The sequence below is a fragment of the Loxodonta africana genome, chromosome 2, assembly GCF_030014295.1.
Source record: "Loxodonta africana isolate mLoxAfr1 chromosome 2, mLoxAfr1.hap2, whole genome shotgun sequence".
Classification (NCBI taxonomy): Eukaryota; Metazoa; Chordata; class Mammalia; order Proboscidea; family Elephantidae; genus Loxodonta; species Loxodonta africana.
In genome coordinates, this window is record NC_087343.1 from 197066411 (window position 1) to 197081576 (window position 15166).

General features: G+C 55.2%; 2 protein-coding genes across 2 annotated transcripts; one reads left to right on the forward strand and one right to left on the reverse strand.

The window, feature by feature from the left end:
• The first annotated feature begins 344 nt into the window (after positions 1–344).
• On the forward strand, positions 345–12597 carry SLC34A1 (solute carrier family 34 member 1). The gene is made up of 12 exons (XM_003404688.2): positions 345–453; positions 598–747; positions 811–939; positions 1011–1154; positions 2189–2300; positions 2439–2634; positions 2724–2819; positions 9225–9294; positions 9497–9664; positions 11094–11210; positions 11286–11410; positions 12094–12597. The coding sequence occupies exons 1-12, from the start codon at positions 345–347 to the stop codon at positions 12595–12597; spliced, it is 1920 nt and encodes a 639-aa protein (XP_003404736.2).
• A 1973-nt stretch (positions 12598–14570) lies between these two features.
• Positions 14571–14984, reverse strand: PFN3 (profilin 3). Its single transcript, XM_003404898.1, has one exon. It carries the CDS (start codon positions 14982–14984, stop codon positions 14571–14573), a length of 414 nt encoding a protein of 137 aa, XP_003404946.1.
• Positions 14985–15166: the final 182 nt, after the last annotated feature.

The window sequence follows — 15166 nt, forward strand, 5'->3', positions numbered from 1 at the left end:
GCACCTCAGAAGAAAGGCCTGGCAATCTACTTCTGAAAAGCCACCCACTGAGTACCCTGTAGAGCACAGTTCTACTGCGATGCATATGCAGTCACCATGGGTCGAAGTCAACTCTATAGCAACTGGTGGGCTGGTTGGTTGCACATGCACCTAGCTCAGCACCTGGACTAGAATAGAGAATAAGTACTTGCTGCATGAATGAATGCCCAAATCTGTGGTGTTTGTGAGTGGTTATGCGTGCGAATCCCTGTGTTCCTGCGGAAGCGTGGCTGAATGTGTGTGTGTCCAGGACACACAGTTGTCACTCAGTGTTCTGCACGCAGGCCCCACAGTGTGTGCCCAGGATGATGTCCTATGGTGAGAGACTGGGGAGCCCAGCTGTCTCCCCGCTCCCCGTCCACGGGGGACATGTGATGCATGGGGCAGCCTTTGCCTATGTGCCTAGCCCACAGGGTGAGTGCTACCCTGTCCTACTCCACCCCGCGGGTTTGGCTTGCCCACAGCTGCCTTCATCCAGGTCACACCTGTGCCGTTCCACATGCCCACCTCCCCAGGATCCTGGGGCCTTTGGGACTCCTGACTAGCCTCCCTCCCCAGTCCTGCACAGGATCCCAGGGACCTCCGCCTATGCCTTCCCCAGCCTGGGCCCCGTGGCCCTCGCCGAGCACAGCTGCCCTTACGGGGAGGTCCTGGAGCTCCATGATCCGCTGCCTGCCAAGCCGGCCCTGGAGGAGGAGCAGAAGCCAGGTAGGCCAGGCACGGGCTGGCTGTCCCGACCCATGACTGGTGCTCACAGCTGCCTGTCTCCAGAGCCTGGGTTGGCCCAGAGGCTCCGCCAGGCCAGCACCACACTGCTCAAGGTGCCACTGATGCTGGCCTTCCTCTACCTCTTCGTCTGCTCCCTGGATGTGCTCAGCTCAGCCTTCCAGCTGGCTGGAGGTAGGACTGTGTGGAGGCGCCAGGGCAGGGTTCCTGAAGGGCATCCATGGATGCTGGCTCCTGCTTTCCAGGGAAGGTGGCTGGTGACATCTTCAAGGACAACGCCATCCTCTCCAACCCAGTGGCTGGGCTGGTGGTGGGCATCCTGGTGACCGTGCTGGTGCAGAGCTCTAGCACTTCTACCTCTATCATCGTCAGCATGGTCTCCTCCGGCTGTGAGTCAGCCCATAGGGCCAGGAGACAGTTGAGTGTGTGTGTGGGGTGCCGTGGCTGCTGGACAAGGGGCTGGGGACAGGAGGCAGGAATGGCAGCAGGGGTGGGGTGGGGAGCTGGGGGGCAGGTGCAGGGACAGGGGGCTGGGGGCAGCTGTGGGGACAGGGGACGGAAGCAGGAGTGGAAGCAGGGGGCCAGGAGCAAAGGGCAGGGATTCAGCATCTTCCACTCTGTCCCCTCAGCATGGCCAGGTGTCTGAGCCAGGAGGTTGCCCCCAGGAGCAGAGAAAGGTGATAACTAGGACATACGCTCCCCAAGAATGTTCACCTTCATATGGCCACTCATTGTATCAGTCAGCGTTCTACCAGAGAAACACAACCAGTAGGAGGTATATGTTAAGAGATTTATTACAAGGAATTGGCATACATGATTGTGATTGGCTACACAAGTCTAAAATTCATAGGGCAGGCTGTCAGGAAGGCAGGCTCACACTCTGGGGCAGGAGCTGACGCTGCAGTCTATGGGAGGAATGTCTTCTCTATCAGGGACCCATCAGCTCTACTTTTAAGGCCTTCAACTGATGGGATGAGGCCCACCCAGATCACAGAGGTTGATCTCCTTTACTTAAAGTCACCTGAGTGTAGACGTTACCCACATCCACAAAAACCTTCACAGCAGCACAGATGAGTGTTGGATTGAAACGCTGGGTGCTACAGGCCTACAAATTAACACAAAGCTGACCATTGCGCTCACATCCAAGTGTGCACGCAGCACACATACGTGTTTGCAATATGTACTCATGTATGCATGTGCACACACCTTAGTATAGGTACGCGTGCATATCTGTTCACATGTGTGCACAGGTTCACATAAATACACAGCTCTCACTGCCACGCACCTGTGATGTCAGGGCTGGCAGTCAGCAGGGATGCCCGCTGGGGGCTGGGGCATGGGCAGTGCCTCTGGAAGGCACTGTTGTGGGAGCAGGAGCTAGGGGACCCCACCCAGTTAGTTAAGAGGTCCCCTCTTCCACCAGTACTGGAGGTGAGCTCTGCCATCCCCATCATCATGGGCTCCAACATTGGCACCTCCGTCACCAACACCATTGTGGCCCTAATGCAGGCGGGGGACAGGACTGACTTCCGGCGGTGAGAGGGTGGGAAGGTGGGGGCCTTGGGCTTGCTGGGGGAGGGTGGCACTGCCCCTCCTTTGCCTGGATGCCAGGAGCCCCTAGGGCCAACACACTCTGGCTCCGGGCTGCCCTGCCATGTGGCCTCCCTGCCCAGGGCCTTTGCGGGGGCCACAGTACACGACTGCTTTAACTGGCTGTCAGTGCTGGTCCTACTGCCCCTGGAGGCTGCCACCGGCTACCTGCACCATGTCACTCGGCTTGTGGTGGCCTCCTTCAACATCTGTGGCGGCCGAGATGCCCCAGACCTGCTCAAGATCATCACGGAGCCCTTCACTAAGCTCATCATCCAGGTGGGGGCTGGGGCAGGGCTGGGGGGTGGTAAGTGGGAGGTGGGTGGATGTCTCTCACCCTCACTCCTCCCATCCACATCTTGCCCCAGCTGGACAAGTCCGTCATTACCAGCATTGCCACTGGTGATGAGTCCCTGAGGAACCACAGCCTCATTCGGACCTGGTGCCACCCAGACCTCCTGGAGGTGAGTCCCAGGCCTGGCCTCCTGGTAAAAGGACACATTCTGCACACAGCTGATGGTTGCTTTCATCGTCCATTCAAAATACTCCAGCTATACCTTGGGTTTATTTAGCTGGGAGAGGGTGAATACGTGACACTTTTATTGTGATTCTGTGCTATGGCTGACGTTGCAAACCCTCATAGCCTCACACCCTATTGTAGGCCACCAATACCCATCAAATACAGGCGGCAGGTAATTGATCTAGCCCAGCAGTTCTCAAAATGGGGTTCCACAGCAGCAGCATTAGTACCACCTGGGAACATGTCAGAGACGCAAATTATTGGGCCCTTCCCTAGACTTGGAGTTCCTTAGTGGTGCAAACGATTAATCCATTCAGCTGCTAACAGAAAGTTTGGAGGTTCAAGTCCACCCAGAGGAACCTCGGAAGAAAGGCCTGTCAATCTCCTTCCCAAAAATCAGCTGTTGAAAACCCTACAGAGCACAGTTTTACCCTGACACACGTGGGGTACCCACGAGTCAGAACTGACTTGACAGCATCTGGTACAGCAACTCTGGGGATGGGGCCCAGCAGCCTACATTTCAACAAGCCCTCCAGGTCTGCTCCATGCTCAAGTTTGAGAACCACTGATCTAGCTGCACCCTGTGGTTTCACAGGTAGGGAAATAGGCTCAGAGTGGTTAAGGAACTTGCCAGAGCTTGTCCTACAGTGCCAGGGGCTGAGGACAGATCTTGCAGTCTAGGGTTCTTCCCTCTCCCCTGGGGCACCAGGGTTAGTGACTGTAGTGTGCCTCGTTTTGGGGTCCAGGAAATGTGGGGGTGGAGTGTTACAAGAACACTAAGGAAAATAGGAAGAACAGGAAACTGACTCAAAGAGATCTGGAAAACTGCCTGTCGGGAGAAGAGACAACAGTAGCTCATGGTGCCGGCATCTGGGTCTCCATACCTTCAGCCCGTCACGGGCGTGAGTTTCTGCTGCTTCCTGTCCTCTACTGCCCAAGAGAAGACCTGTTTGGACGGGTCAGGCACTCAGTCTCCACGAGAGAATGCCTCCAGGGAATGCCCATCACACCAGGCTAACAAGGAAGCAGGCAATTAGCACACTTTCTCACTCTGCCCTGAAAAGGAAAATGCCTCATCAAAATCATAATCCAGAATATTTGCTTCTCCTTAATTATTGCGCTCAAAAATTAATTCCGTTTAGAACAAGACACAAGGAAATTCGAACCTCAAGGCACAAGCATGAGCCTCTCCCCCTTACCCTCGCCACTTGCTGTTGCTGTTAACTGCCTTCGAGTGAGCCCTGACTCAAGGAATCAATGAAACTCTGCCCAGTCCTGCACCATCCCCCTAGACTGGACCATTGTGATCCACAGGGTTTTCACTGGCTGATTTTTAGTAGATCACCAGGCCTTTCTTCCTGGTTCATCTTAGTCTGGAAGCTCTGCTGAAACCAGTTCAGCATCATAGTAACACACAAGCCTCCACTGACAGACAGGTGGTGGGTGTGCCTGAGGGGCATTGGCTGAGAATCGAACCCAGGTCTCCCTCGTGGAAGATAAGAATCCTCCCACTGCGCCACCACTGCCCCCTTATCTTGGTGTGAACAGAACAAACCTTTCCATTCGCCCTACAATCCCTCTTTGCATCCTCAGTGGTTCACAGCTCCAGCTCAGCCACTCTGAGTCTTCAGAGCTTGACATCAAAAAGCGCCGGCATACAGCTTTTCTCCAGACTTTGTTATTTTCTAACACATTAGCCATCTTCTTGGGAGCCCTCTGAGCATTCTCTGATCTCTCTGGGTTGCTAAGATCTTCTGTACTTGATAGCAAAATGTGAACAAAATTTGCCCTTCATAAAAAACAAGCCATGAAAGGGAGATCCTCAGCCATGAGTCACGTCCTCTGAAGGTCCCTGCCCCTGACCTGCAGCTGTGTTCAGCAGGACTCAATGACTAAGAGGACTTTCAACATGCACCAACTAACTGAGTTCAGTCCTTACGCCTCTCTGGTGAGGTGCACATGAAGGTCCTGTTTCACAGCAGGAAGCAGGCTGCCCAGGTACTCAGCTGGGGCTGCCCCCACAGTTTAGCCAAGGCTTCAGCCGCCACTTGCCTGGGCACCACCTTCTCAACCCCACTCTACAGGGAAACCCTTTCCTTCATGACAGTGTCCAGGTCGGATTCCCTTGGCATGGAGAGTGGCTGGTGGGGGGATCAGAGCTCCCTGTTCTCACCATTCCCCTGGAGCACGCACTGGGGGCTTCTCCTGCACTGAAGACTCATATACTCCTTGGGCCACGGAGTCTCCCTGTGCTTCCTTCCAGCCTGATTTCCTTGCCTCCAGCTTTCAGCAAACCGGACCCAACCTTGCCCAAAACAGTGGAGGACTGGGAGGTTTCAGGCTTTCCAGAAAAGGAAAATCAAATGCAGTTTCAGGGTTCAAGTACTTTTTGACGCTCAGGGGGCCTGTCATTGACCTGGAGGTTGCCTTCTTGTATGGTCACACTGTAGACTGTCAACCACACCCACCTGGCTTAAACAAGCATCTTTTGAGGACTTGAAACCTGGAAAGCAGGGATTATCCCATCCCCATTTTACAGGTGAGGGAACGGAGGCTCAGAGACTTACAGGGGCTTACCCAAGTCCATGCTGTTGAGGTCGGATGCAAACCCTGGTGGAGCCCATGCTCCTGAGTCCCAATCTTGCTGCCTCTTCCAGACGCCAGCTTGGTTTCCGACCACACCCGTTTATTCCATTCCCTGCTCTGCTTGTCAGCCCTGACCCATATGGCTACCATAGCCACCCCCGAAGGCTTCCAGGGGCAGTGGGTGGGACTCTAAGACCAATTTCCTCTCTTTGCCACGAGAGGGCGCTGTCGGCACAGAGTGCCTCCTCTCCTTCCAGGCGGACAAAGACGCTGGAGCTCCCCTTCTTCCGAAGGGAAAACTGTTTTGCAGGTCCACATTCCCTGCGTTTCTCCCCAGGGCAAGAATTCTTAAAGTTGACACTGTTCCACAAACTTAATTACCTCCTTCAGTTCCCAGAGGTGCCTCCTTAATTCCCTGCAGATGCTTAAATCCCAATTCTCTTCCAAGATGCCTGGCAACTACCCGCTGGGGAGAGGCGGGCAGCATTATGGACGTCATGCTGCAGAAGAGGAAATGAAGGCCCAGAGAAGGTCCAAGGTCACACAGCTGGGCAGTGGCTGAACTGGAATTTGAGCCCTGGGCTGCCTGAGGTTCTCTGTTCTCTTTTCACAGAGCTCACCCATCCACCCAGGAAGGGACAGGCACATCACTGGGATATGCCCCCCACCCTGGAGCTTCCAGCTCTCTTATCTTGGCTGTGCCTCTATCCTCTTTCTCCACCCTGGAAGAAAGCCCCAGGGCTGCCTGGTCCTTCCCTTCAGCATCACCGCCCACCCAAGCCTGCTCTCTGCTGCCTCTATGCTCCTCTCTGGGCTTTAAGAGCCTCTAGACACCCTGTCGCTAGGAGTCGGAATCCACTCAACAGCAATGGGTTTGGTTTGGTTTTTTAGACACCTTGTGGGCTCATCAGGGTCACATGCCCCAGGCAGGAAGGCCAAGGTTCCAAACCCCAGAGGACTTAGCCATTAGCGTTGCCCTGCCCCTAACTCTGCCAGCCCTGAGTGGGGACCTCGGCAAGTTTCTCTCCCTCTTCTAGTCTCCCCAGGGTACCACAGACCCTCCCCCAGGAGACCCCTGGGCCCAGCTCAGGGCAGATCATGGGAACAGGCTGGGTCAGGCACCCACTTATCTAAAGAGTCATCTGCCCCTCCAGGTTTGCAGGCTGGGGATCCCCAGGAAGGTACCCAACAGGTATGTCTCTACTTGGGACACGTTTTCAGCAACCCTAATGTTGGCCCAATTGGGGGTTCCAGAGAATCCTGGGAAGACACTGTTCCTGACCTAGGAAGTCAATCTCACACACACACACACACACACACACACACACACACACACACACACACACACACACAGCCTTCCCACCATGTGATCCTGGATGGGCCAGGGAGGGAGAGGACCTAATCCTTACTTAAAGACACAATTTACTGAAGGCTTGTCGTGAGCCAGGCCCCATGGGGAGTCCCTCACAGCCATTTTCTCCTGTTACCTTTACAACAACTCTGTTATTATCCCCACTTTAGAGAAAACAGAGTCTGAGAGGTGACATGACTTGCCTAAGGTAGTTGGGACAAGAAGTGGATTTGAACTCAGCTCTGCCTGGCAGCAGGAGCCTGGCTCTCTCCCTGACATGGGGGTGGGGAGGCAGTTCCCCTGGCCCTACCAGCCTGGTTTTCCAGTCTAACCCGTCAGAGCTCTTTTCTCTTGGTTTCTCTGCCTGCAATTCAGGCAGGGATTGATGGTGCCCCAAGGCCTTGGTGTGTGAGCTGGGAGCACCCAGGAGCACATTAGCCCACTCAAGGGAGCACGTCCCACTGAAATAAACCCTTGTTTTACAGCCAGACTCCAAAACAGTTCTTATCTCCAATCATTGAAGTGTTTTAAAAAGACACGGTTTAGAACAAAACATAAAGGAACTGTAAACAGCCAAGTGCCAACACCCAATAGCAGGCCTACTCTCAGCACCAGGGAGGCCCAAGGGTTCTGGGATGTGGGCTGACAGGAAGAGGGCCACGACCTATAGCAGCCCCACAACCTGTTGCTGCGAAGTCGGTTCCAACTCATGGCAACCCCATGTATATCGGAATAGAACTGCTCCATAGGATTTTCAATGGCAATAATCTTACGGTGGCTGAGAGCTCGGCTGCTAACTAAAAGCTTGGCTGTTTGAATCCACCAGCTGCTCCTTGGAAACCCTATGGGGTAGTTCTACTCTGTTCCATAGGGTCACTATGAGTCGGGGTCGACTCGATGGCAACAGGTTTGGTTTTTCTTTGGTCTTTATTTATTTATTTTTTTAATCTTATGCAAGTAGATAACCAGACCTTTCTTCTAAAGCACTGCTGAATGGACTCAAACCAGCAACCTTTAGGTTAGTAGCCAAGCACAAACCACTCGCATCACCCAGATACCAGCCCCAAGAAGAGTCCAAAAGCCAGTTGCCATCTAGACGATTCCAACTCATGATACCACCATGAGTGTTAGAGCAGAACTGTGCTCCGGAGGGTTTTCAATGGTTGGTTTTTCAGAGGTAGGTCACCAGGCCTTTCTTCTGAGGTACCTCTAGGTAGACTTGAGCCACCAATCTTTTGATTAACAGTTGAGCACATTAACTGTTTGCACCACCTAGGCACTCCCCGAGAAGCAGCAGAATACGGTGAATGCCAGGGACAAGAAGTAGCCCCTGTATTTTATCTGGTGCCCTGGCAGCTCTGGCTGGGCATGAGGCCTTGGGGGGCGACTGCCTCTCTCTGAGGCTCAGTCCTCTTTTGTGAGACAGCAAGGATGCAGTGGGGACCAGACCACCAAGCCAGGCCACTTATGCTTTCTCCTTTCCCAGCGCTGGAAGGCTGCTAGGCTCCTGGGGGAAGGTAAGGAGCCTGGCACTGCATTTAAAAAATAACTTGTTAACCCACTGAAGTTAGTGGTGTACAGGCAGGACTGGGCTGCTTCTGATTGGCCTTCAGAGGACTGTAAAGTATGTCTCAAAGTGGTTGCCAGCATTTACAAATTGGGAGAGTTTATCTAAAACTTCAGCGTTTGGAATTCTCCTGTGACCTGGACAATTTGGCATTCTGGCTGAGTTCCTGGACAGTGACAGCAGCCTGGACTGAATAGCTGCTGTCCCTACAGGCCCAGTACCCTTGCTCCAGTAGGCCAGGTCCCCACCCCCTCCATAATCCAGCCTGAGCCACTCATTTGTTACCTGCTTGTCTCTGTGGCCTTTTGAATTGGGGGGCCTCTCCGGGCAGCCCCTTCACTTCACTAACAGTAGGTGAGGGGGGAAGAGACATGGGGGCTGGGCCCCCTCACCGCTATCTGACCTCTCTGGATAAGGAACTGAGCAAGGGGAGAATGGAGCCTGGGCAGAGGACAAGGAAAGGAAGCTGGGGAGGGGCAGGAGGCCAACAAAGGGTTGGATCATAAAAGATGAGGCAAGGGACAGCTTTCAGAAAAAGAGGGACATGGTCAGCAAAATTGGGCTTGGCTCCTAATGCCCCTGAGAGGTGGGGGAAACAAGGACAAGAGACCACTGGGTTTGGTAAGCGGGAGGCCTCTGCCCGTCTGGAGTGCAGGTCAGTGACTGATGGGGAAAGTACTGAGGCCCATGATAGCCAGACCCTTGTGTACTGGGCACCTTCATCCACAGTTCTTCATCAAAGGAAGGCAGGGCACCGTCCATGGTCATCTCCACCGTACCCCGCCCTTAGTCCTAAACCCAGCCTGTTTTCCTAAATTATCTAAAGTCACCTCCTCTTCATCTAGGCTCACACCTCCACACCCAGTGTAGAGGCCAACAGTAGCTGGCATCTTGGAAATGCCACCATGGAGAAATGTAAGTGCCTGCTGTGTGGGGGTGCTGGGCCTGGGAAGGGCAGGGCTTAGGGAGGACCACTCGCTGTCGACCAGCCCAGCTCCCAGGCTTGGGGCTTAAGGTGAGGCCTTAGGCTCAGAGTCCAAAGGAGTGGCAAAGATGAGGGGCTGGGATCTGGGTGTGGGAGTCAGTGCTCAGCAGCTTGACACCCCACCTCCCACAGGCAACCACATCTTTGTGGACACGGGGCTGCCTGACTTGGCTGTGGGGCTCATTCTGCTGGCTGGCTCCCTGGTGCTCCTGTGCACCTGCCTCATCCTCCTTGTCAAGATGCTCAACTCCCTGCTCAAGGGCCAGGTGGCCAAGGTCATTCAGAAGGTTATAAACACCGGTGAGCATTGGGCAGTGGGTGGGCACAGAACCCTTCCAGATCTCACTGAGTCCTGCCATTGCCTTGCTGTGTGATCTGGGCAAGACCCTGCCATCTCTGAGCCTCAGTTTTCCCATCTGACCAAAGAAGGGCTTGGGCCAGGTGATTTCTGAGGCTCTTGAGGTGGTGACAGCTGGGGGATCTGTGGTTGCCTCTGGCTGCGGTTTCATTCTAGCTGGTGTCTCTAAGATCCTCAGAAAAAGTTCGATTCAATCAACAAATATTCATTAAGCCCTTGCCATTGTGTGCCAAGCAGGAGTCCCTGGTTTGTGCAAATGGTTAACACGGTTGGCTGCTAACTAAAAGGTTGGAGGTTTGAGTCTACCCAGAGGCATCTTGGCAAAAAGGCCTGGTCATCTACTTCTGAAAAATTAGCCATTGAAAACCCTATGGAGCACAGTTCTACTCTGACACACATGGGGTCACCATGAGTTGGAGCTGACTCGATGGCAACTGGTAAGTGGTGTGTGCCAAGGACGGTGTAGTGCCAGTGATACAAAGGTGAGCCAAATCAAGGTGGATCTTGCCCTCAGGGGGCTCACAGCAAAGTCAGAACCTTTGGGCAAGCAAAAATAAGTGAATGAGCTGGATAAATTTAGAGAAAGCGAGAGGTAGCTGCCAAGGAGAAAGCATCACATGGCAACACAAGAGAGCACAGAAGAGGCAGCTTTCCATGGGCCTCAGAGGCCTCTCTGGGGAGGTGACACTGGAGCAGGGCCTAAAATGAGAAGTAGTGGAGACATGGGTGAGGAACATTCTAGACTGTGGAAAGAGCACATGCAAAGGCTCAGAGGCAGGAGCCCACTTGGCAGGTGTGTGACTGGAGCACAGCCAGCGATGGGGAGAGAGGAGGGGGGCGTCAGATAGGTCACAGGGAATGGAGCCAGATCATGGGGCTTCATAAGCTGGGCTCAGAGCCTGGACTTTATTAAGAGTATGAGGAGCACTCGAGGCAGGAGAGTGACACCATTTTAAGCTCCACTTTGAGTGTTTGGGACGCTGGCTGGCACAGGGAGAGGCTGCACGGCAAAGGCTGGGAGAAGAAATCTCCACAGGGCTGCGTGAGTGCAGAGAAGGGCAGAGGGTCAGGGCAGGCTTCCAGTGGAAGTGTTATCTGCCCTGACCCCTGAGGATACTGTATCCACGAGCTGAGCAGGACATTCCTGGCAAAGGGAATGGCCTGAGGAAAGGCAAGGTAGCATGATGGAACCAGGCTAAGAAGGGCCTTTATCCAAGATTGAAGAGGGAAATGGATGCTCTGTCATTGACAGTGGAATGCCAAGGTCCTATGTGGAAGCTGGTCCCCACATACCCGCTCCCCAGGAAGGGCCCCTGCCCCTTGCCCAATGCCCACACTGACCAGGCCTGCTGCAATGGGCTCTCGTTGCAGACTTCCCCGTCCCCTTCACCTGGGTCACAGGCTACTTTGCCATGGTGGTGGGCGCAGGCATGACCTTCGTTGTCCAAAGCAGTTCCGTGTTCACCTCCGCCATCACGCCGCTCATCGGTGAGTGCCCATGCTGGGGTGTGGCTGAAGTGGGGAGCTGGGGAGGATAGTGTAAGCTCTCCCTCTGCCCCTCAGGCCTGGGTGTGATCAGCATCGAGCGAGCCTACCCTCTCACGCTGGGCTCCAACATTGGCACCACCACCACCGCCATCCTGGCTGCTCTGGCCAGCCCCAGGGAGAAGCTGCCGAGTGCCTTCCAGGTGCAGGGGGCAGGGGCAGAGGCAAGGATGGGCCTGGGACTGTGGCGTGGGGCCACAAATATTTACTGACTGCTTACTGGGTGCTACCCACTATGCCAGGCTGTAAGCAAAGTGCACCTCAGTTTCCCTAAAAAAAAAAAAAAAAACAGTTGCCTTTGAGGGGATTCTGACTCATGGCGACCACATGTATGTCAGAGTAGAAGTGTGTTCCATAGGGATTTCAGTGGTTGATTTTTCAAAAGTAGATCACCAGGCCTTTCTTCTGAGGCACTTCTGGGTGGGTCAACCCTCCAAACTTTCAGTTAACGGCTGAGCGCATTAACCATTTGCACCACTCAAGGAGACATTAAATAGTCACACCAATAAACAAGTGCATGTCTGACTGACACTATGAAGAAGAGGTGCTATAGGAGGGGGCCTGGCCCAGCCTGGGGGATCGAGGATGAGCAGGGTAGGGGTTAACTAAGAGATGGGGAACAGCCCTCTAGGCAAGGGACAGGCTCTAGGAGCAAGGGCGTATAACTGACAAGGAAGGGGCAGGTGGGTGCAGACCAGACATCAGCCCTAGGTAGAGACTTCCCTGCTGCTCAGACCATGTAGGCCCTCTATTATCTATTCCCCTTTGGCCTGACTTGGGAGCTAGGGCCTGTGCCCACCTCGGTCCTCTGCTCACTCCCGTGCAGATTGCCCTCTGCCACTTCTTCTTCAACATCTCGGGCATCCTGTTGTGGTATCCAGTGCCCTGCACACGCCTGCCCATCCGCATGGCCAAGGCACTGGGTAAACGCACTGCCAAGTACCGCTGGTTTGCCGTCCTCTATCTCCTCGTGTGCTTCCTGCTGCTACCCTCGCTGGTATTCGGTATCTCCATGGCAGGCTGGCAGGCCATGGTGGGTGTGGGCGCTCCCTTTGGGGCCCTGCTGGCCTTCATGGGACTCGTCAGCTTCCTGCAGAGCCGCAGCCCGGGGCACCTGCCCAAGTGGCTGCAGACATGGGACTTTCTGCCACAATGGATGCACTCCCTAAAGCCCCTGGACCACTTCATCACCCGCGCCACCCTGTGCTGTGCCAGGCCCGAGCCCCGTTCGCCCCCGATGCCCAGAAGGGTCTTCCTGGAGGAGCTGCCCCCTGCCACGCCCTCTCCCCACCTAGCGCAGCCTGCTCACCACACTGCCACTCGCCTCTAGGGGGGAAGCCTGCACACAGTACCCAGCATGGACAAGCAGAGGGGCTTGTGTGTGCATGTCTGTGCCCATCTGGGTGTGTGTCTGCCCTTATGCAGGTCCACAGAGGTCTGGGCTTGTAGGCATGTTTGGGGTGAGTCTGTGTCATTGTGCAGAAGTGTGGGTGCTTGTACTTGTGTATACACGTGAACCCCCTGTGCATGTGCACAACTGCACCTGAACGAGGCAGGGTGCACATTGCAGGGCACCTGGAGATGATTTTGAGTCCCTTGTACAGGTGACTGGAGGCCTCTGCTGTGCCCTCATGTCCACACAAGGGGCCGGGCAGCAGTCAGGGCTGGTCTGAGTACTGCGGGGCTGTGCTCGTGCATACATGTGGGTGCCTGAGTGACGGACTGAATTCTCCGGGCATTCTTTCCTCCATAACACCACTTCTTCTCACCCTCATCCAGGTGTTCTGCACCACTGGCTACAACCCCTTTCCCGAACATTGCCTGATGAAAAAATAAAAAGAATTAAACTCTCATCATGCACGTGAGAGTCTTTTTGCTCTCCACCTACAGGGGAGGGCAAGACCTGGCTGGGGGTCCAGCAGCACCCTCTCCCCTTTCAAAGACACCCTACAACAATAGCCAGCCCTGCCTGGCCAGTGCAGTCTTAGTCTTACAGGATCAGGTCCTGCAAGCTCTTCCCAGCTCTCTAACTGATCCTGCCTTAACAAGACCAATCCACAATCAAACTCCCCAGAACCCCCCAGGGCCTGAGTTGCCCTAAGGCAAGCGTAAGGACTGTCTGCTCACCTCCACTCATGACTTCCCTCACTCTTACCCACTGCCCCTTGCTGGGATAAGATCAGTACTCCAGAAAATGAGTGATAGGTGGGGGCTTCTCAGGGCCACTGGGGAAAGGGGCGAGGAGGGTGATGGGCAAAAGGGCTGATCCCTGGGTCCCAGCACAAGGGGGCAGAGACCAGATACCCTGCCATCCACCTCTGGGCAATAAACTACGCCTCACTTAAACTTAACCAAGTTCTTCAATTCCCTCTCCATAGGGTCCTGGATCTAAGCTCCTGCCTCCAGTCCAGGGATTTCTCTAGGGGAGGAAGGGGGCAGGATGGCTGTAGGACCCCAGGCCCAGAGTATAACGGTCTTGGACATGCGCCCTCCAGGCTGGCCTCCTCCTTTGAAGCATGTGGGGGGAGGGATGGAGCCCTGGTGGTGCAGTGGTGAAGAGTGCACCTGCTAACCAAAAGGCAGTTCTAATCCAGCAGCTGCTCCTTGGAAATCCTATGGGGCAATTCTGCTCTGTCCTGTAGGATGGCTAGGAGTCGGAATTGACTCCAGGGCAATGGGTTTTTGTTTTTGTTTTGGCAGGGGGAGATGCAGGGGCCTAGGAGCCGCAGGTCAGCTCTCCCAGCTACCAGCCCCGCCATGTCATCCCCTCACAACCCTTGCTTGTGCTTCCTTCAGCCAAATGGAGAGGGTGGGAAGTACTGGCCTCCAGGCAGACTCTCTGACCCTACAGGCTCTAGCAGATGTATATGCGGGGAGAGGTGGAGGGGAAGGTGGGGAGACAGAAGGGAAGGGACTCCTTTTACTGTTCCTCATGCACAGACATTTCTGAATTTTTGTGGGAAAAGGCGCTAAGGCCTGGGTTACAGAGTGTGAGGACAAGGCCCACACCCTTGGACTATTCCTCAGCTGGAGCACCCCTACGGCCCTGGGAAGGACCCGAAGAGCAAGAGAGTCAAGCTAAGTGCCTCTGCAGGGCACCCAGGGATGGGAGGGCAGCGCCTAGAGCACACGAGGCTGGGCAGCATTTGAACACATAATTCCAGCCCCACCAGGCAATCCTTCAGAAAGAATCTCCCCTAAACCGGTTTCTCATCACAACTCTCCACGTGCAAAGGATGGATGACCCAATCGCGCCCGGGTTAGTTTATTCGGGCCACACCGCGTGGTGCCGTGGCTGCCTCGCTACGTGCCCTGCGTTCGCATCCCCCGGATCAGCTCGTGCACGGTCTTGTTGAGGATGCCCCCGTGCACACCGCGCCGGCCCATGAGCACGAGGAGCGCGCGTGGTGTGTGGCCCACGCAGACGGCGCGCCCATCCCGGCACTTGGTGCGCGCATCCAGCACGCCATCATCCTCCGCCAGCAAGTGATCGCGGATGACACAGCAGCGGCGGCCCCCAACGCTCAGGCCGGTCTTTAGGAAGGTGTTCCTGTCTGGCCCAGTGAGCACGCCCACCTCCTGCGGTGAGATGGCCGCCAGCAGGCCCCCTGGCCGCGATGCCCAGACACAGCGATTGTCCGAGTGGCCTACAATGGCCACGTCGTCGATGCGCTGGTCCCGCAGCACCGCACTGATGTAGCCCTTCCAGTCACCCATTCTGGCTGAGCGCGCGTCCTCCGCCTTGCACTCCCAAGGGATGTGCGGCTGCGCAGCACGCTTGGAACGCCCGAGGCGCTGTGACGAAGGGGGGGAGGCTGTGACGTGAAGGCCAGCGATATCACAGACTGGAGAATGTATGTGGGGGTGAGGGGAAGGCGTTCGCATCTTATACCTAGTGA

Excerpts from the sequence above, each read along its gene's own strand:
- PFN3 (XM_003404898.1), bottom strand. The coding sequence starts at position 14,984 with ATGGGTGACTGGAAGGGCTACATCAGTGCGGTGCTGCGGGACCAGCGC.
- SLC34A1 (XM_003404688.2), top strand. The coding sequence starts at position 345 with ATGATGTCCTATGGTGAGAGACTGGGGAGCCCAGCTGTCTCCCCGCTC. Across the intron at positions 2,301-2,438 it reads GACAGGACTGACTTCCGGCG|GGCCTTTGCGGGGGCCACAG; the intron begins GTGAGAGGGTGG and ends CTCCCTGCCCAG. Across the intron at positions 11,411-12,093 it reads AGCTGCCGAGTGCCTTCCAG|ATTGCCCTCTGCCACTTCTT; the intron begins GTGCAGGGGGCA and ends ACTCCCGTGCAG.